Source organism: Mustela putorius, unplaced genomic scaffold, assembly GCF_011764305.1.
Source record: "Mustela putorius furo isolate JIRA1106 unplaced genomic scaffold, ASM1176430v1.1 tig00003983_pilon_pilon_pilon, whole genome shotgun sequence".
NCBI lineage: Eukaryota > Metazoa > Chordata > Mammalia > Carnivora > Mustelidae > Mustela > Mustela putorius.
The window spans coordinates 5,456,101-5,478,236 of record NW_025422123.1 but is presented as its reverse complement, the minus strand read 5'-3'; the positions used below and the strand labels follow the sequence as shown (position 1 = coordinate 5,478,236).

General features: G+C 38.8%; 1 protein-coding gene across 3 annotated transcripts in view; it reads left to right on the top strand.

The window, feature by feature from the left end:
* Positions 1-22,136, top strand: part of BTBD9 (BTB domain containing 9) — a 417,028-nt gene that overhangs the window by 53,348 nt on the left and 341,544 nt on the right. For all 3 annotated transcript variants that reach the window (XM_004739994.3, XM_045071237.1, XM_045071236.1), the window contains exons 5-6: positions 2,606-2,825; positions 6,278-6,397. In XM_004739994.3, coding sequence (XP_004740051.1) covers positions 2,606-2,825; positions 6,278-6,397 — 340 coding nt within the window. The remainder of the gene's footprint in view (positions 1-2,605; positions 2,826-6,277; positions 6,398-22,136) is intronic.

Sequence of the window (22,136 nt, the reverse complement as noted above, 5' to 3'; positions counted from 1 at the left end):
GGTCTTCTCTTCCAAAACCCTTATGATGGAGGTGCCAGACAGGGCTCCTGGAGGCAGACTGCTGGGTTCTAATCACAGCTCTGTTACTGACTGGCTATGTGACCTTAGGCACCAAGGTCCATCCGTCCTTTCTCTGCACCTACTTCCCCATCTGTGAAATGGACATGTAATAGTATTTCACTCAAAGGGTTGTGAGGAGTGAGTCAAATGAATTAATAAGGTTTGTTAAATAAATGAGAAATGCATAATGAAGAATATGTATGAGTACCATGAACTAATAGAACTCAGGAAGTTATAAACCTGTATCACATAAGCACAAAAGAGGTTGAACATGACTAGGTTTCATTTTTTTTTCCTGAGTTGCCTTACCCTTTTGTGAGTTAAATAGACCTACCCTAGCCCCCATTTGTCAGCTGCATTTATTGTCATCTTTTGGAATCATTCTCTTTACCTGGCTGCATCCAAAAAATGTTTTCAATTAATTTTTTCTTTTGTAAGAGATAGAGAGTGTGTGTGATCAGGGGGGCGGAAGGGGGAGAGAGTGAGAGAGAATCCTAAGCAGGCTCCATGCCCAGCGAGGAGCCTGACGTGGGGCTCAATCTCACAACCCTGAGATCATGACCTGAGCTAAAAGCTGGAGTCAGACACTTAACGACTGAGCCACTCAGGCATCCCTGAAAATTTTTTTATTAAAACCCACATTAAAAAAAAAAAACCCCAAACACCCACATTTTTGAAGAAATATGCAGTGATGAATTATTTAACTCCCTTTCCTAAGAGCCTAATTATAGCTCACACTTCCCCTATTTAAATCACATAGCCAAGATGTATATGTGCTGTGAGAATTCAGCATTTATTTATAGTCTGTAAACTTGCTTAGTTCTCTTATTGTGTGTTGTTTAGTATATGCTTCATAATAATTCTGATAACTTTTTGAGAGCTTACTGTGTGCATCTCATTTAATCCTTCCAACAAATAAACAAAAACACCCCGGACTAGGTATTGCCCTCTTAAGAGACTGAGGTTCAGAGAGGATAACTTTCCCAAAGTGGTTGGCCTGGTTAGAGGCATGATCACTGTTTGAACTCTGATCTGAAGCTCAAGCTCTTGACTGCTTGTTTTTGCTGCCTCCTGTCTCTCATGGAGAGTGTCACTTAGAACGTTGGAACCTAGAAGGCAGGCTGTAGATCTGTGAAGCAAGCTTTGCATAGAGAACTTCAGAGTTCCAGAAACAACTGACACTTACAGTGTGGAAGAGGGGAAGGGATTAATTATATAATTATTATATTGTATATATATGTTAATTATTATTTATTTTTATTATTTATTTATTATTTATATAAGTATATCATATATTGTTAATTATTATTTTTGTATAATATATAATCATTATGTATTATAAATATTATAATATATAAATAAAATATTTATAACAAATACATAATTATATAATATATAAAATGTTTATATATTATAATATTTATAATAAATATATATTATAAATAATTATTGTATTATATTTTACTTATATATAGTTATATTTATATATAATGATTGTTATTTATTTTAATTATATTGTATATATATTAATTATGTAATACTAATTTTGATGACTGGCTGAATTTTCTTTTCTTTTTTTTTTTTTTTTAAAGATTTTATTTATTTATTTGACACAGAGAGAGCGAGAGAGGGAACACAAGCAGGGAGAATGGGAGAGGGAGAAGCAGGCTTCTCGCTGAGCAGGGAGCCCGATGTGGGGCTCAATTCCAGGACTCTGGGATCATGACCTGGGCCAAAGGCAGACACTTAACGACTGAGCCACCTAGGTGCCCCTGAATTTTCATTTTTAAAATGCTCAAGTGAAGTAAATATACACCTTCTTTTACATATATTATTGTTTTTTCGCTAGATTAATTACTTTAGCATGTCCGTGTATAGTCCATGTCCAGCAGCTCTGCTATATTGGAATGTTTAATCAGATATCTGGTCTGTCTGTTTTGTTTTTATATGTTGCGGTCAGTCCAGATGGCGGGTACAGGTCATCTTATATGCCAGTTTTGTCTAGTAGATATTAAATTAAAGCTACTAATCGGGGCGCCTCGGTGGCTTAGTCGGTTAAGCAGCTGCCTTTCACTCGGGTCATGACTCCCAAGTCCTGGGATCGAGCCCCACATCAGGCTCCTTGCTCAGTGGAGAGCCTGCTTCTTTCTCTCCCTCTGTCTGCCTCTCTGCTTACTTGTGCTCTCTCTTTCTCTCTGTCAAATAAATAAATAAAATCTTAAAAAAAAAATAAAGCTGCTAATAGAGTGAACTCAGAGCTGATTTGTTTGTCCTAGTACATGGCTTTTTTTTCCCCCTAGTATTACCAGCTTTTTCTCAGTAACATTACTCTCAGGCACTCTGTGGCTTTGGTGGTGTCATTAAATTTAAACTGTGGATGGTATCTTAATCCTCACAGACATTCCACATCCTCTATCAGAGACATTTTTAAATGAAATACATATAGTAGAATCAACTAGAATGCTGGAATTTTGTCCTTTTTCTCACAGTATAGAATAATTTACCAAGTAACCATTGACCTTGCTTTTTCTGTTTTTAACTGTAGTCCCAGAAGAAAATATTGCAACCATGAAGTATGGAGCCCAGGTTGTAAAAGGGGAGCTGAAGTCTGCCTTATTAGACGGTGATACTCAAAACTACGATTTGGATCATGGATTTTCTAGGCACCCAATTGATGATGACTGCCGTTCTGGCATTGAGATTAAGCTAGGTCAACCATCTATCATCAATCACATACGGATACTCCTGTGGGACCGAGATAGCCGGTGAGTGATTAGTATGACATGGACAGAAAGTGACATTATGTTTGATTGACTTGACCTAATTTTGCTTTTACAGATTTGGTGGTTTATTTCCTTTGGATCGTTTTGCTATTTCTCTTAAAGTTTAGTTCTGAGGGAAGAGTTAAAGGCTATATTCCTTTTAAAAAAATGTTTTTTACTTTTTTTCTGCTTATAAAAGTAATGAATAGTGTTTATCATGGAAAATGTAGAAAATATAGAAAAGCACAAAGGAGAAAATATAAATTGTTAGTAATCTCACTGGCCATTAGTAATCTTTGTATATATCTAACAAGTACATGTCTAACTAGTATTTATCTATCTAACTTTGTATTTATTTGACTAGTTACCCACACATACACATACACAAAACAGAAAACACATAGTTTTACAAAATGAAGATGAAATGTGTAAAGGCTAACCTCACTTTGTAATTCATACATTGTGAACATTTTGCTCTTTAAATATTCCTCTAGGGATGCCTTGGTGTGACGCCTTGGTGTGGCTAGTGACTGTTTTCTGCTCAGGTCGTCATCCTGGAGTCCCAGGATCCAGTCCCATTTCAGGCTTCCTGCTCAGCAGGGAGTCTCCATCTCCCTCTGACCCTCCCCACTCTCGTGCACGCGTGCACAAGTGCTCTCTCTCTCTCTCTCTCAAGTAAATAAGTAAAAATCTAAAAAAAAAAAAAAATTTCTCTAAATAAAATATTGCTCTACTATTGTTTATGGTTGTTTGATATTCTGCCTTCTGGGTTAGCATTTTTTATTTACTTGATTCTTTTTTTTGAATATTATAACTTTTTAAATGCATTTTATCCTATGGATGAAGAAAAAAAAATTGTTTTTTAGTGGGTGGATAAATAATCATCCTCAAAATAAAGGAAGTTTGTGAAAAATATTTGGTGGGCTCCAGCCTTGGAACCCACCCACTTTGTAGTACCTTCAAGATTCTGCCTTTCTTGGGGCACCTCTGACACTTTTCACCCACCGTAGTTTCTAGGGCTCATCCGTGATGCTAAGAAGTACCAGAGCAGTTGGATGACCAAGAACTGTTTCTCTCATCACTGCCCATCGTTAACCTAAACCCTACATACCCAGAAACTGGTATAGTCTTTTTTTTTTTTTTAAAGATTTTTATTTATTTATTTGACAGACAGAGATCACAAGTAGGCAGAGAAGCAGGCAGAGAGAGAGGAGGAAGCAGGCTCCCTGCTGAGCAGAGAGCCCGATGCAGGGCTCGATCCCAGGACCCTGGGATCATGACCTGAGTTGAAGGCAGAGGCTTTAACCCACCGAGCCACCCAGGCGCCCCGAAACTGGTATAGTCTTTTAGGCCCTACTCATGCCTCTTTGAGTCTGGGCATGGAGGACTTAGTAGTAATGGTGATGATACCCTTGCATGGTAATTCATTTCTGTTAGCACCGCTGGCCACCACTTGGGCCTTTTAGGCCCTTTGAACCAAATACAAGGGAATCTTCATGAAGTGAGAGTCAGCATTTCTCAGAGGCACAGGTGTTCAAGGTCCCCAGGTTGTCTTTATCTGTTTCTCTTTATTAAGAATATATTTCCTGATGGGCGCCTGGGTGGCTCAGTTGGTTAAGCAACCGCCTTCGGTTTGGGCCTTGGTCCCAGAGTTCTGGGATCGAGTCCTGCCTTGGGCTCCCAGCTCCATGGGGAGTCTGCTTCTCTCTCTGATCTTCTCCCCTCTCATGCTCTCTATCTCTGTCCGTCTCTCAAATAAATAAATAAAATCTTAAAAAATATATATATATATATATTTTCTGATATGTATCTTTTTTTTTTAAAGATTTATTTATTTATTTGACAGAGAGAAATTACGAGTAGATGGAGAGGCAGGCAGAAAAAGAGAGAGAGGGAAGCAGGCTCCCCGCCGAGCAGAGAGCCCGATGTGGGACTCGATCCCAGGACCCTGAGATCATGACCTGAGCTGAAGGCAGTGGCTTAACCCACTGAGCCACCCAGGCGCCCTTCTGATATGTATCTTATTGGATATAATATAATGTTTAATTGGAAAAATGGAGCTAATTCACATATCATTTCCAAGAGTCTCTGGGTTAATAATAATGGTATAACAATAATTATATAGCACTTTCATTACTTTTATGTGGTGTAGGTACTGTTCTCAAAATTTTACATATATTCACTCATTTAATTAATAGTGAAATTAGTATAACGATAACAAAAGAAAAGGTTAGTATGTTTCAGACTGAAAGTAGTTATCGTTTCCATGATGTTAAATATTTATAGGCCACTTTGTTTTAAAGCGTGCATTAAATTCACAGGGGACTTAACCACGTAACAGTTCTTTCTTCACAGAAGTTGTTATCATTCTAAGCAAAGGTGAAAAATTCAGAATCTTAAGCCCAAAAGATTCTGACATGTGTTGTAAAATTATATCCTGCCTTACTGATAACCCAGAGAGGTTCAATAAAAGGTTATAACCAGTTTGAGACTGAGCGATAAAATGAATGGGAGTGAGGGGACAGCAGAAAATGAGGGGATGACACAAAATAAGCTGACCTTTTCTGGTCACAACTGTTGGTTGCAGGCTGACATTTATGGTCACCTAAATCTTCTGAGATTGTTCCTGTTGATATTACAGTACAAGTAATAACTGCATCTCAAATTTAAATTTGGCTTATGACAGGGGAATATAGATTTGTGCACTATGGGACCAGCATCTAATGGTCCAGCATAGCGGACTTAAAGGAGGATGATAGGCTATTTTCATTACTGCCATATTATTAGCTGCCAAATTCCATGTTGTACCCAAAAGAAACACATATTATCTCTACACCATGTCATTTATTTTTCTTCAGGCCACATATTTGTGTGGGATGGTGGGAGACTGAGAGGGAGCAGGAGATAAGCTGGCCTTCCTGGGGGACCGTTCTGAGTTGGCTATCCTAAGGGAATAGGGCTGGACACCCAGACTAGGAAAGGTAGAAGGAGAAGGCACACCTCCGACTCCTCGATTTTGTGTCCTCTCTCTGTCATGGCTTTATTAATCTGCTAATACAGCAGGAGCAAGGCATCCTGGCTCTGTTTGGAAAGGAACAATTATCTTGCATGCTGGATATGTGGCAAACAGGGTGCTAGGTCCTGAACAGATGAAGATAAATATGTCATGCTCCTTCTTCTTAAGCAGCTTGCAATCCAATAAGGCATACAAACGTGCAGAGAGAGAAGTTCAGTGCATTGTGGTGCATGCTATGATAGTGGGTCTACATAGATTTTATTATTATCAGGATTTGACTGTTATACAGGAAGTTCTGATAATAATTTGATTGTTATGCAGAAAATGCAATTAGCAAACTGTGTATTTTTTGGTATCTTTTAACATTTTATTAAAGTATGACTTGGTTTTGTTATTTTAATATGGTACTTTTTTCTGCGTTTTTCCTTTTGATTCACAGGTCTTACTCATACTTCATTGAAGTGTCAATGGATGAACTTGATTGGATTAGAGTGATTGACCATTCGCAGTATCTATGTCGTTCTTGGCAAAAGTTGTATTTTCCAGCCCGTGTCTGCAGGTTAGTTCTCATGGCTAATTAATGATTGTGATGTTTTATTTAAGGAAATGTGAACCTTGAGAAATGGGCTATATATTTTTTTTGTCTTAAAGAAGACGACTTTTTTGGTTATCAGCTACCAAATGCATCCCAACTAAAAAACTTAGGGAAAATATGAAAACAAAGCATCTTAATTCTAGAGTATAATGTGAAACTGTTTATCCAGTGTTTTGTGCCATATGTATGCCGGAGACCTGCCATGAACAAGTAGGGATAGAGAGCACAGGAGAAGTGGAGATGCTCTTTAAGCTCCATGCTAGACACTGAAAGCAGAGTGATTGTTAGGGGCTGTGTTCTTCCCACAAAAGCTGTGGGAGATATTTCTGGAGACTTCCCTGGTAGTCCTCAGGGTCAGGAGGAGATTCTTGGATGTTAGTGTGCACATTGTGAATATCTGTGTTCTTTTTCTAGGTCAGTGCTTATCAGCAGAGCTTGACAGAACAAGTGTATCTAATGGGTTGGTTTTGGGGCAGGGGAGGTTGAGCTGCTGGGGCTCCAGGCTCGCAGCCTCCCTTCAAACAGAGGGAGCTTTCATTGTTGTTATGCATTGTGGCCCCATGGAAGGTTGTTCTTAAAAATTGTTGGTGAGCTCCTGTTCTGTGTGTGTATATATATATATATATATATATATATATATATACACACACCTATAGTTATATAGGTTTTATAGAATTTCAGAAGGTTTAAACCATCTTTTAAACTTTCTGAAATTCTATAAAACCTATACAATTAATGAATTTGGGAGGGGAAAGATAGTTAGAGGGGCCTGGAATTTTGCTGTTTTCTTTTTTTGGTTTTGTTTTGTTTTTCCTGTTGTAATTTTCCCCTTGGAAATTGCCCTCAGGTATTTATCTTAAAGTCAAAAGAGCAAAGGCACAGAATGATTGGTTCATCTAGACCAGTGTGGCAAGAGAAGAAAAGGTGTATGGTGGGTGTAAACCAGGGACAGTGTGGATCTGGCCTCTTTACCCCCTCCTGTTCCCACCCTCATCTATGACCCCAGCTGACCTCCCACTGTGGCTGATTTGGGCAGATGGGGTTGTCCCACGGCACTTAGTCTCTTGATCAGAAGACACCCTTATATTGTACTTAGTAAACTTACACTCTAACAGCATCAGGCTGAATTCTTACCTCCATCAAGGAACTCCACAAAACCTTTCAGCGTTCTGGTACAGTAAAGAATGTCGCCGACATTTTTTTTTTTATTATGGGTATGGCTGGACACAGTATTGTTACCCAGGGATCCTCGTGTGTGAAAATGAAGAAAATCAATTTCATTTCCCCAAAGTAAGACTAAAGTATTGCAGGTCTGGCAGTGGCTCTTTTATCAGAGGATTTTTGAATGGATTAAAATGAGAGGAACAAGAAATTGAGTGAAGATTTTGTATCTCAGAGCTGCCTAGGGATTTTTTTTTTAAGATTTTATTTATTTATTTGACACAGAGAGATCACAAGTAGGCAGAGAGGCAGGCAGAGAGAAAGGAAGGGAAGCAGGCTCCCTGCTGAGCAGAGAGCCCGATGTGGGACTCGATCCAGGACCCTGAGATCATGACCTAAGCTGAAGGCAGTGGCTTAACCCACTGAGCCACCCAGGCACCCTGCCTAGGGATATTTTGAGAGTAACACAGGGGCCCCATCTTGGAGGAGGAGATTGAGCCTGCATTGACTCACATTACTATGATTGTAATGGATTAGAAAATAAGCAACATAGCAACCAAAGCATCTAATGTGGACTGAAGGACTGTGTTTGCAATTTGAAACAAGAGGAACGTGGCTCCGAGAACAAATCACCATGAATATAAGACTAGCCATGACAGAATCTGTGAGCTTTACCCACTCAAAAACCCCTACCATATGGAGGGGGATGTGTGCCCTCCATCATGATCTCTGGCTTTTACAAACTATACATCCCCTTATTTATTAATGGGCAGTATTTATACTTCCCTTTTGTTATTTTGTCTCTACCATGTGGCCTTGCTTTTGTTGATGTAACTTTTATGTCTTATAGAGGTCGGTGTATTGAAAATGCTCATTTTGGTTTTGGTACAGCCAGTTCCCAACCCTGGTGGAGAAAATTAGAGCAAAGGTGATGTTAGAGATAGCAACAACAAGAAAAGGAAAGAGTCTTGATAGCCATATTAAGAAATAAAATTAAAGAGATTTATAACCACTTTAACATATATTACTACCTTCCTTTATAAACTCTGCCTTTTGTAAACGGTTGGGATTTTGGTAGTATTTAAAATGAACCTAAGAGTCTCAGTTGATTTTCCAAGGATGTCCTATACTTGGTGTTTCTTTTCTTTTTTTTAAAAGATTATTTATTTATTTATGTATTTATTAGAGAGAGAGTGTGAGCAGGGGGAAGGGGCAAAGGGGGAGGGAGAGAGAGTCTCAGGCAGACTCCATGCTGAGTGTAAACCCCAACACAGAGCTCGATCTCATGACCCTGAGATCATGACTTGAGCCAAAACCAAGCGTTGGTTGCCCCCCTGACCACCCAGGCTCCCCTATGCTTGGTGTTTTTTATCTTCGCAATCATTTATTGTCTGTCTAAACAATGTTCTAAATACACATTTTCCAGGGACTTCACTGGGCACATATACATTCTTTCTCTTTGCCTTATTTAGTTAATTTGTACATTTGTATGTCACTTTTGTTTTTCAGTATCCTTTGAGTATTTGTCTTGCCTCTGATACTAAAATTACAACTTCTTGGAAATAAGGAGTAGAGATTGTGATCTCTTAGTATAATTGGGTGGTACTCAGGCTATGATCTAGTATGTAGTAGGTGCTCTATAAATGTTAGCACAGGCTTCCTGGGGTCAAGGCACTGACTGTATAATGAGAAGAGATTGATTCAGCATTAATATGTATATATATTCATTGGTACTTTTGATCCATGTATTTGTTAAAATGTGTATCCGTGCTAGAAAGGTCTCAGGTACCTCGTTTACAAAGGTAATTTCCTATATTTTCATGAGGAAGCCGAATTTTGAGGTTAATCCTGAAAGATATATCATGTATCGAGGAAAGATTACATCAAATGTATTCACAAGAGAAGAGTGACACTGTGAGTTGGGGAGTGTGAGATTACCTAGCTCTCTCTTGAGTCTTGGCTGGATTGCATGTACATTAGCACTGTGTTGTGAAAAAACAAAAAAAACAAACAAAAGAAAACCCCGTGGTCTGTGGAGTTAGAGCTCTTCTCACTCTCTGGTTTCATTGAATCCTGGCCTGGTGATCTTAGTGAAATTGTGCCTCTCCAAGCCCTTGTTTCTACACCAGGAAAAACAGAAATAACACCGTGTAGAAGTCTGCCATGGAGGTTTTAGATGACAGAGCGTGTGTACAAATGTTGAGTACAGTGCCTGGCCCAAAGTAGAGGCTCAGTCACTAGTGGTTTTTATTTTTATTGTTTTTTGTTTTTATTATTTTAAAATTGTTGGTATTATTATTTTTATTTTTTTCTAAATGTTGAGACTCTCCACTGACATTTGACCTTCAGAGAAAGAGTCATTCTTGCCATCGTCTTTGGCCATGGTGGCGCTCATTGTGAGGAAACTGTTACTGACCTCAGGAGCCTAGTTTCCCCGACACGTTTCCAGATTGCCAGTCAATACACAGCAGTCTGAAACATGCCTTAAACTGTACACTCCATCTTCATAACCTGGTAGTGATGTGTTCCCAACAGTTGTAATTTGTTAGAGCATTTTTTTTTATTGTAGCAAAATATACATGGCGTGCAATTGGCTTTTTATATATCTGTAGAATGTAATTCAGTCTGCACTTCACCTCATTAAGGTAGTGGACGTTATCCAGTGGCAATAGATAGGATAACACGCCAGGCTTCAAAGCCAGAGTGATTGCTCCAGCTGTAATGGTCAATGAGCAGAAATGATCTGCTCTGTCTTCCTGGGTCCGGTTTAGGAATGCATTGGAGTTTAATTGGGGACTGCTCTATGTAGCCAAAAGCCTAGACTAATAACACACCCTGCTCAGTCCCCTCCTGGGGATGAAGAAAATGGACTTGTCCGTGTTAGTATAATCTTTCTTAAGCACTCAGAATGATGTTATGTCTTAGCAGCTTTCTCTTTCTTAGGAAAAGGCCATTTCAGCTTCACCTTTACATTGTCTTGTGTATCTAGGAAGCTCTCTTCAAGCCCTTCCGCTGCCTTCCACGGCTTTCCTGGATGCTGGAGCCCAAGGCTGAACAAAAAAATACTAATAGGGATTGGCAAATATGGAGTGCCCTGGGGGTGTTTTAAAACATTGTCTGGCTGCTTCTCAACAGAGTGCTGGTAATTTGGCAGCCATATAATGTTACCGAAATAGGAGACTTGAAAACATGGGTGTGAGGGGTGGAGGTGGATTTTTGAGCCTGCAGGTGGCCGGTAGCTGGAATCAGAAAAGTAATTGTGGAGCAAAACCCCGGAGTTGAGGAAAGGAATCCCACCTGAAAGTGCAGCACTCAGGGTGTGCCTGTTGAGAGAGGAAGAAAAGAGTAGATAGCAGACACCTTTGCTGCAGGGGCTGGGCAGAGACAGCAGAGCAGTCACTGAAGACAGGGGACGGGAGGGATGGCCACTGTTCACACAAGACTAGATTTCTGCCTTTCCTTTTGTTTTTAACTAAACAAATGGAAATGTCTTGTTCTTGACATTTTTATTATCAAATTAGAATGTGAGACATTTTAAAATCTCGGTAAAGCTTGTTCTCTGGTAAGGTTGTATCCAGTTCCTACCAATAACACATGAAAACACTCTTTCTCTGAGCTGCTAACCAATGCAGGCTTGTCAACACTGCCAGTGTGAGCTATGATTTGTTAAATAAACAAACAAACAAACACACATACACACACAAAAAACCCTTATTTTAATTTAGATTTATCATCAATGAAGTATAGTATTGTTTAATAATGACCATTTGTTCTTTCTCATTTATGAAAAGCCTATTTCAGTCTTCTGCATATTTTTCTCCTGCGGCAATTATCTTTTTCTATCTTATCAGAACTTTATTTTGATATATTGATATATACACACTGAGATAGATACAGATATAGATATGCCATTGTTTTGCCTGTCATGTGTTGTGTAATTTGTTTTTAGTTTTTAGTGTTTTACTGGTACTTTTTGCCATATGGAATTTTACTTTTTAAAAAATGTAGTCCAATCTCTTCATCTTTTTTTTTTTTTTTTTAAATCTCTGGTTGTTTGCAATCATGTTTAGAAAGGTATTTCGCACTCCAGCATGTTATAAGTTTTTTCTACTGTTTGTTATTTTTGTCTTTATATCTAGATGTGTAACTCAGCCAGAACATTTTGTGTGTGTGTTTTCAGGTAAGGATAGTCAGTTGATGAAGACTATTTATTTAGAAATGTTCCTTACCACACAAATGTGAACAATCATATTTATCATATGCTAAATTCTAGCATATACTCTGTTTCACTGATTTCTTTGCCTATAGCTGGAAGTGTTTTAATTATTGTAGTTTCCCTTCCCTCCTTTTTTTTTCTTTTCTTAGAATGAGATATTATAATGTGCCAAATGCATCATGGAGAAAAGAAAGGGTGTTATAAAGCATCTGTCAGCCTGTCTTCTGGTCTCAGTGGTCACATTAGAGGCCATAAATGATGATAAACATCTCACTAGCGTGGTTCTAGTCTCACGTACGACAAGAAATTTAGGCATGCTTCACCAGCTAAGGAAATAGATTTTTCTTCATGTATTCATCTGTTGTTCATTCATTCATCACTCACTCATCCAAAATAAGCTCCTACTCTGTGCTATACATTGTACTTGATACCTAGGCCACAACACCTGAAGAAGATTAACACGGCTTCTGCTGTCATGGAATCTGGGAGGAGCCAGTCTCAACAAGTAAGAAGAATGCATCAAGTCCTTTCAAGTGTGAAGATGGTGCTATGATAGGGACTGATGGGGGACCATGCGTGGGTCCTGCAATGGTGGATATTTTCAATAAGTGGTCTGGGAAGGCAAGAGAGGGGAGAGGGTGTTTTTGACTGAGTGAAAGAAGTGCTATTTCCTGGTCATTGTTTTAGATATTTAGCCTTTCTTTGGTGTACATTGACTGTTATTCAAGAGTAATGGCTCTCCTGTAGGAGGCCTCATTAGATGACTACTAAAACTCTACTGTGTTTTGGTATAGGGCACTTTAATCTCTTTTATTGCTACCATACATTCCAGGTCCCTCCTCATCCTTGCCATCATTAGAGCAGTATAATTTTATTTATTTATTTATTTATTTATTTTTTACCCATCTTCATTGGATTATAGTACTTACACAGTGCTGTAGATCTATAGGACATAAAACAGATGAGAAAATAAACATTGCTGTTTATGAAAGCATTCTTTGCCAACCTTATTCACATTGTACAATAGCTATGTGTCTCCTTTCTTTTCTCTCTTGTTCTTCCCTGCCCCCATAACCGGGCATTGATATATTTATTTACTTTTAAAGGAAGGCGCTTCTACATTATTCATTGGCTCACCAGGATGCTTTAGCATTGTAGCTAGAATTATGCTGAGCCTTTACTTTCTTTATGTGATTGGCGTCTTCAGAATTCAAGAAGTGCCTTATTCAGATGTAAAGGAAAAAGGAATAGTTTCACGTTAAAAAAGTAATCATTTTCGTTCATACTTAGTTTGAATTGTACCTCTGCCTACAACTTTGATGTCATGATTGAACTAGCATAGAGCAACCCTGCATTCGGAGGAACATTTTCTTCCAAGAATGCAAAGCAAAATGTAGCCACATGGTGTCACTAAATCATAACAATTTTATTTGAGGCCAAAGAGAGGTTGAAGTTGCCTTTTTTTTTTTTTTAAATCAAACCATATTTATATATCAATTGTTCTGAAGTCTGTGATTTGTGAAATAACACGTGAAACTATTTGTATCATTTAAGCCTTTCAGCTCCCGGGAAGCATTAACTATGTCCGAAGCCCGGAGGTGTACATGCAGGTACTAGCTGGCTCCTGACTCCTCATCTACAAAGTGTAGCACATATATGGGCCTCTGTAATACAATTAGGCAGGTTCATACAAATAAGGGTTTTTTCCTTTTTAATTTAAATCTTCCTTTGGAATTTCAGACCAAACGGAAGAGGAACTCAAAGGGGATGAGCCACTAAGTATTTATAAGGAATCAGGAACAGAAGAAAGGCAGACGAGGAAAAGATAGGATTACAGGAGCTCAGGAGAGACAGGAAGGGGACGGTCTAACATTGATTGAGCATTGTCTCCCACCAGACACATCATTACCTTGTGTGATCCTCACAATAGCTCCGTGAGGGAAATGCCACTAACCACCTAATTTTACAAACAAGGAAATTAAGCCTTAGAGGAGCTAAACGTGCAGGTCCCTCAGAGCGCACAGTTAGCATCCCAATCCTGCATTGCTTCTGCAGGATGTGAGGTAAAGCATCAGCTCTGGGGTGGTGCCGGAGGAGACTTGCATCCCTGAAGGAGCTCTTGCTGCCTCTTGGGCCGCAGCAGTTTCCCAGAATCCTGGCAGAGATACCCCAAGCAGAGTGGCCGCAGCCTGCTATGCTGGCGCTGGGCACAGCTGCAGCTGCCCCAACTACCAGGCTGCTGGCCATGTGGATGGGGAGGGTGAGGACGAGGAGCAATTGGGAAGTTTGTACTTTTAAAATGCTCCAGAGGGAGTATAGCAATCCTTTATCTAGTTGTGTTTTGTCAGTTTGTCAATAGAGCTTTGAATTTTCCGGCCCTTTAGTTCCTAATAAGATCATTTTGGACTTTATTATTACATAGTGAGCCTGATGTTCTTAAGTCCTGATTTGTTTTGCTTCCACTGTATTTAGAAACATACTTTATATGTTATGAAGTTTCTCTTCATGAGCTCTCTTCACATCCTGAATTGCTGTTTTTCTTTTTTTAAGTTTAGAAATTTTCTATTTATTATTTCACCTACAATCCTCTTATTAGGCCAAAAAAATAAAAAAAAAAAAACAAAAAAAAACAAAAAGCCCGCTGTGTTTTATATTCAGTAAGACCTTTGAGACTCGGCTGTTTGTGCTTAAGTTATTCAATTGCATCCAGGCTTTTTTGTTTCATTTTGTTTAAAGGGTAATAACACGTTGAACTTTTGTGTGTGCAGTGGAGGAGTTGGAATATGAGAAAACAGAACAGGGTTGTCCTTTTCCTTTGCATTTTATTTTATAATTTTAGAATATAAATTAGTGTCTTTTAATAAGCCTATTGTATGAGATGATGTTAATAACACTAATGACCTGTTATTATTGCCACAAACAGCCGTTGTCTGTTTTTCATTCTGGAAGGGCAAGCACTATATTTGGTGCTGCTAATAGTTGCTTCCCAAGCAGTTAGGTGCAGGATCAAGTTCAGACAGCACCTCTCTGGGTGAGCATCAGAATCCTTTTTCTTATGCTTTCACTCTCCTCAGTGCTACTCTGTTATTTACAACATTTTGTCCTGTGGACATTGATTCAACAAACAAACATGGACTGAACACCTGCTATATTGCAGGCACTTAGGTTAGGTGTCAGGCGTAAAAGGATGAACAAGACACCCTCTGCTCCCCTTCTAGGGACTGATAAAGTAAGATATCGTTGGTGCAATAATAAAGGAATACATAGGTAATGCAGGAGTATGGCTGTGGGGGTTCCTACAGAAGAGAGGATTTGAAGTGAGTAATAAAGGACCAAGGGATTAAGCAGGCAAACAAAAGGAGAAAGGATGTCCTGTGTATGCAGGACACCTGCCCAGGGCAGAATCTGCACTGGACTTGGCCAAACCTAAGCTATTTTCTCAAAACTCTCCCATCATTGGTTCCTTCTTCTTCCCTAACTTCATCTTTGGTTCTTATTAAAAATGCCTTATTTTGTCTCACCAGTTGAAATCGGCCATTTACCACTTACCTTCCCATACCTCCCGAAGCTCTGAGACATGTACATGAATGACAATCCTCTTCTTTATATGACCTTGTAGAACTGTTTCAGGTATCTGGGACTTGGTTTTATTTAAAGTTTTTTTTTTTTTTTTTTAACTTCTTTCAACAAGATTAGAAGACTCCATGGGGAGAACTGTAAATTAGGTTAGTTTTCACAAATAATATTCAGAGAATAGTAAAAATTTGTAAGAAGCAGAGAAGAAGTTCCTGTTTTGGAGGCAGGATTTGAGTCAATGTATCTTTTACTTAGAAAAAAAATGCATTTCCATAGGTACTTCATCATTGAGTACATGCCACCGGTAAGGAAATTGACCTTAGTGTATCAGTTTTCCTATTTGAGATCTCCTTTTGGAACCTGTTTTTGTACTGCAGTTCTCCCAACATTTACTTAGGAACTTAGGAAATCCTGAACCAGGCAGCCAGAGTTTGCACTACTGAGCATGGGACTGTGGGTCTGTCAAGTAGAAAACAAGGGAGGAATAGAATACAGAGCCATCTGGGACTCTGGGCTCCTTAATATGAGTGAGGGGCCTCCAGCATAGGTGAGCTATGGAACTGCGACTGGAAATGGTGGGACAGAGTTTCCAGGACTTCCTACACAGCTTCCAGAGTGAATCAGAAAATGCTATCAGTGGAGTAAATCTTCGTTGACTTTTTTTTTTTTTTAAAGATTTTATTTATTTATTTGACAGACAGAAACCACAAGTAGGCAGAGAAGCAGGCAGAGAGAGAGAGAGAGAGGAAGAAGCAGGCTCCCTCTCTGCTGAGCAGAGAGCCCAATGCGGGGCTTGATCCCAGGACCCTGGAATCATGACTTGAGCCGAAGGCAGAGGCTTTAACCCACTGAGCCACCCAGGTGCCCCAACTTTGCTTTTTGAAAGATCAAGAAGAGGGAAAGACAGTTAGACCTCAGATCTTGGAGGTCAGAAAAAAGAAGTTAGACACAGATTTATTTGTGAAATACGTAGTCATTTCTGATCCTGTTTACTTTGGAAATGGTAATCTAAAGAAGATATTGGTGAAGTAGTTAATAATTGTCTCCATAGAGAGTTAGGTCTGTGTATATTAACATTTCACCCCACACGGCCTAGCAGTGATTGCTCTGACTTTTTAGCATTTATACTTAAATCACCCAGTTTAGCCATTAATTATATAATATATCTTGTGTGCCTCTCTAATTATTTTGTCATCCCTAGACCTTACTGTATATTCCTTTGGTAGTAGTTGCTCATCAGATATGTTGTTGAATCCCTCTAGCCCTCTAACATTCCTATGTGAAGGTGCCTGAATAATTGTTTTTCTGGAAAAATCCTTTTAACAGTGCTATTTTTTTCCTCCAGCATTAGAAGGAGACACTAGGAAATAAGATTTTGTAATATTTCTTTCCATGGAAAATATGCTCATAGAGGACTGGTTAATAAAACCATCAGAGCTTTCTCAGTGATCCAAATAAACGATACAAGTTCCCTAGATCTGGGTGCTTTCTGTGGATACAAGGTTGGCTCAGGGGAGAATGGACCAGAAGTGAAACCAGATTGCTTGTCTGCTGCCAGAAATTCTGGGCAGCATGCCAAACTTGGTTCACCTTCTAAAAATTCATCTCCCAATATGAAAATGGAGGGCTCGATCCCTGCAAGGAATGGTGGTAGCATGAACACTTGGACTTCCTTCAGCCCAGAGGACTTGATGTATGTAAGGAAAGGTGGAACCGATCGGGGTGGCCTGGCAGCTTTGACCCCATTTAAGAGTTGTAATATTTTCTTTAGCAGTCTTACTTCATTATGCCTCAAATTACAATTTCGTAAGTTCATAATTGTTCTTCCAAATAATGTGGGTCATATATACACATGAATATGTTCTGCCTGATAGGAAGCTGTAGGTTTAATTTCTAATAGTCCTAGAAATTCTCTGCACATTATGAAGCTATTAGGATGTAACAGCTGTTTTACTTCTTTCACCCTGCAAAAGAAATGTGATGCAGGCTAAAATGATCAGTAATTATGTATTTTGAAAGCTAAAGCTCCAGTTACAGAAAGAGCTAATTTACACATTAGATACTGATAAAACTACAGTATGCTATGAGTTTCAAAGTTAGCGTTATCTCTTGCCTAAGACTATGAAAGAGAATCTGTGCCAAAAGACATTTTCCCTCTTTGAAATCCTCTTTTGCATTGCCTATTGTAATTTTGAAGTTGCAAATCAACAGTAATGAAGAACTGCTTGATATTTTCTAAGGAAAAAAATTAGAAGGAATGTGAGAGGGAGTAGGATTTAGAAGGATTTTATTTTATTTCTGTTGATCAGTGCCTGCCATCTGCCTTCCATTTAATGTTGTAGAAGCATGCATGCGTTTCTCAGTTCTGAACAGATGATGTGCATGGTTTGTTGAGATATATGTGTATTCTGGATATGTGTGTGTGTATATATACCTACAGTGCTTAAAATCACACTTAAAGTGTAAAACAGATAATGAGTCTCCATTTTGGGCTAATTTGCATATTCGGCTCTTGTACACAAAACAAAAGACTACAATGACACTGATTTTCTTTTCTACTTTAGAATCAGCACTAACCAGCTGTCAACAGATATTTTGATTAAACACTTTCCTTTATTGGGGAACTTTGGGGCACATTCTTTGTATAAACATATTGTTTTCTTTGATTTCAAGGGACGTATTTTCAATATGATTCATGGATGCATCACACCGGTAAGCTGTCATGCACAAAAATATATTTTTCTCTGTAAACTTCCTTTTTACCATTGATTTCTCTAGGGCAAAAATGTCACTCAGAACAGAATATTCCAACTCAGGTTATTTGCCTGAAATAAAGGTGGTAAATAAATGTGTAAGCCTGCTTTAAGTAAACTAAAAAATTTAAAGCACAGATTCCCTAAACTAGACTTTTCCAAGAGATTTTTAAGGGAAATCTAATAGTTCCTCTAATACATTTAAAATATGATTTGAGGATAGACAATTTGTTAATATTTTGACAAATATACATTAACACCCTTATGTTTTTTTTTTTTTTTTTTTTTTTTTTTTTTTGAACTTATATGCATTTATTTTTTTTTTATAAGTGTTTTATTTATAAAAGTGGTATTATGGAGTATATACTATTTTGAAACCTTGCACATATATGTTTATATTCTCTGTGACTATTGTTCCATGTCAGTCTGTAAACATTTGCTTTATCCTTTTGAATAGCACAATATTCTGAATGTGCTGTTGTTTACCTAATAGTGCCCTACTGAGGGATTTAGGATGTTTTTAATTTTACTATTACAGAACACTACAGTCTTTGCATACTTATGTGATTATCTCTTCACCTGGGCAGAGTTAAAGGATATGATCATAAAATGCTAAACTATTGGTAAATGCTATCCAAAAGCATTATACCAGTTTATTCCTACCAGGAGTCTGTGATAGTACCTGTTTCTCCCTGTCCTTATCAACAATGAGCATTATCATTGTTTCTAATCTTTTGTCAAGCTGATAAGCAAACTGGTCTCTCATTTGTTTTATTGTATAGATTCTTTATCATTTGCTAAATTAAACAATTGTGCATCTGTTTGTTGATAATCATCCGTATTTTCATCGAAAAGATGAAATTTGAGTCAGCCTAAAAGAATGAATTGAGTTTTGATTGGGTAGTCTTAGAGGGCTTTTTCTGTGATGTCATCTAGGAAAGTGATCCTCAACTGGGGGCAATTTTGTCCCGTCCCCCCTGCCCCAAGGGACATTTGGCAACGTCCAGGGACATCTTTGGTAGCCACAGTTGAGGGGCAGGGTGCTACTGGCATCTAGGGGTAAGAGGGGTGCTTCTAAATATCCTGCAGTGTACAGCACAGCCTTCTATGACAAAGCATTATCCAACTCAAAATGTCAACAGTGCCAAGGATGAGAAGCCCTGATTGGAAAAGATTGTGATAATTCCACACGTGAAGGGGGCTTGAATAAGATGTCTTTGTTTAAATGGAGAAAGAGCATAGCTGTGAAAGACATTCAAAGGAAAAACCAGTCAAAGCTAACGACTAGTTGAATATGGAATAATAATGACAAAAAGTTGAGGCAAAGAGAACTTCAAAGTTTGGAACCTAGGTGGCCAGGAGGTGGACATTGGTGGACAGAAGTTATGAGGGAGCCAGTGTGAGCTAGTTGTAGAATTAGTAGTTAGGAAACAAATGGTGACACTCTTGCTATTTCATCTGCTCTGCTTTTATATAGTGAGTTTTTTATTTTATGTGTGGTGCCAGGATTATGTTGGCTTTTGGATTACAAAATCTCTAACTGGTATCAAATATTTGATCTCAAGCAATTTCCTCTTTTGGAAATGTTCTTCTTTCATCTCTAGCAACTGAAATCTGGTCCATTTATGTAGTAAGCTGAAGTGCCATTTCCTCTAGGAAATCTTCCCTAATCTCCCCAAATGAAATAAAAGTATGTTTTCCTCATTTATTCAACAGATAGTTATTAAGTGCCTGCTATATGACAGGCACCGTGCTAGATAGTAGAGCTCCAGTGGAGAGCCTTAAACACACATCCCTGCCCTTGTGGAGTTTACAGCTTAGCAGGAGAGTCAGATATTAAACAAAATAATTACAAGTAAAGGGAGCTGTGATAAAGGCAAAGAAGGAAGACATAAGTGAGCATTGGAAGTATAGCAGAGGAACACAGTTTCAGCTGGGTGAGTCAGGGGAGGTCCTTTAAGGAAAGTGCTATTTAAGTAGGGACCTTCCTGATGATTAGCAGTAAAGTAGGCAAAGCAAAAGCCAGGGAATTGGGAAAGAGTTTGGAGCAAAGACAGGAAAGCTTTGAGGGAGAAGAGATGGCCTGTTTAAGGGCATGAAAATAAGTCATTGTGGCTGGAGAGTAGTGGTGAGGTAGAGAGGAAGAGGTAGGTGGTGGCCAGGTTGTTTGGGACTGGCAGAGCCATGTAAAGGAGTTTGTGGTCTAGCCAATGTGTAGTCCCAGGGGAGGGGATTAAGCAAGGATGTGACGTGATCTGTTTTTTGAAATTTTTTGAAGACCTGCTTTGTGGGAAGTAGGTTGACTTGGTGGGAGATGAGTTGGGAGGCCTTTGCTATAGTTTAGGAGAGGTGTGGTGGTTGCTTATGTAAGGAAGGTGGCAGGGAAGGTAGGAAGAAGTGGATGGATTTGAGATGTGTTCTTTAGATTGTGAGACTTCCAATAAGTGTTGTTCCATATACAGGGTAGGAGCTGAAAAAGGAGGTCCAGGTTGGAAGTAAGAAATTTAAGAGTTGTTGTGTTGGAGCATGGTATTTGAAGCCATGGGAGTTTATTAGCTTCAGAAGAGACAGAATGTACTCGAGTGCAGGAGGTGAAAAGAGGACCTAGAACTGAGTCCGAGTGCTCCAGAACCTGATCAAATGGGAAAGAAGATGCCAACAAAGGAAATGGGGAAGGAGTAGCCAACAGGAGAAGTACAAGCAGGAAAGTGTGGCTTCAGGAAGGAGGGACAGGTCAAGATGCCAGATGTCCCTGAGAGATCAAGTAGATGAGGAAGGAAGAGGATCCCTCGGCCTTAACAACATGGAGTATACCGTACACCCCTTACCATCCCGTACCACATAGCTGACGTGGTGGGTGTGGAAGCCAGGTTAGAGCTGGTTAAAGAAATTTATAATGGATCATGAGATGTAAAGTGCATATACTCATTGAGGGGGCAGGCTCTCCTCTTGGTGAAACCCATTCAAAGAAAATGTGTATGTGAGGATGCTGATTGCAGCACTCTTTGTAGGCATCAAAAAACCATAAACTACAAGAAGATTTAACAATTTTAAATGTCTATGCCCCCAACGTGGGAGCAGCCAACTATATAAACCAATTAATAACAAAATCAAAGAAACACATCAACAATAATACAATGATAGTAGGGGACTTTAACACTCCCCTCACTGAAATGGACAGGTCATCCAAGCAAAAGATCAGCAAGGAAATAAAGGCCTTAAACGACACACTGGACCAGATGGACATCACAGATATATTCAGAACATTTCATCCCAAAGCAACAGAACACATTCTTCTCTAGTGCACATGGAACATTCTCCAGAATAGATCACATCCTCGGTCCTAAATCAGGACTCAACCGGTATCAAAAGATTGGGATCATTCCCTGCATATTTTCAGACCACAATGCTCTAACGCTAGAACTGAACCACAAGAGGAAGTTTGAAAAGAACCCAAATACATGGAGACTAAACAGCATCCTTCTAAAGAATGAATGGGTCAACCAGGAAATTTGAGAAGAATTGAAAAAAATCATGGAAACAAATGATAATGAAAATACAACGGTTCAAAATCTGTGGGACACAACAAAGGCAGTCCTGAGAGGAAAATATATAGTGGTACAAGCCTTTCTCAAGAAACAAGAAAGGTCTCAGGTACACAACCTAACCCTACACCTAAAGGAGCTGCAGAAAGAACAAGAAAGAAACCCTAAGCCCAGCAGGAGAAGAGAAATCATAAAGATCAGAGCAGAAATCAATGAAATAGAAACCAAAAAAACAATAGAACAAATCAATGAAACTAGGAGTTGGTTCTTTGAAAGAATTAATAAAATTGATAAACCCCTGGCCCGACTTATCAAAAAGAAAAGAGAAAGGACCTAAATAAATAAAATCATGAATGAAAGAGGAGACATCACAACTAACACCAAAGAAATACAAAGTATTATAAGAACATACTATGAGCAACTCTACGCCAATAAATTTGACAATCTGGAAG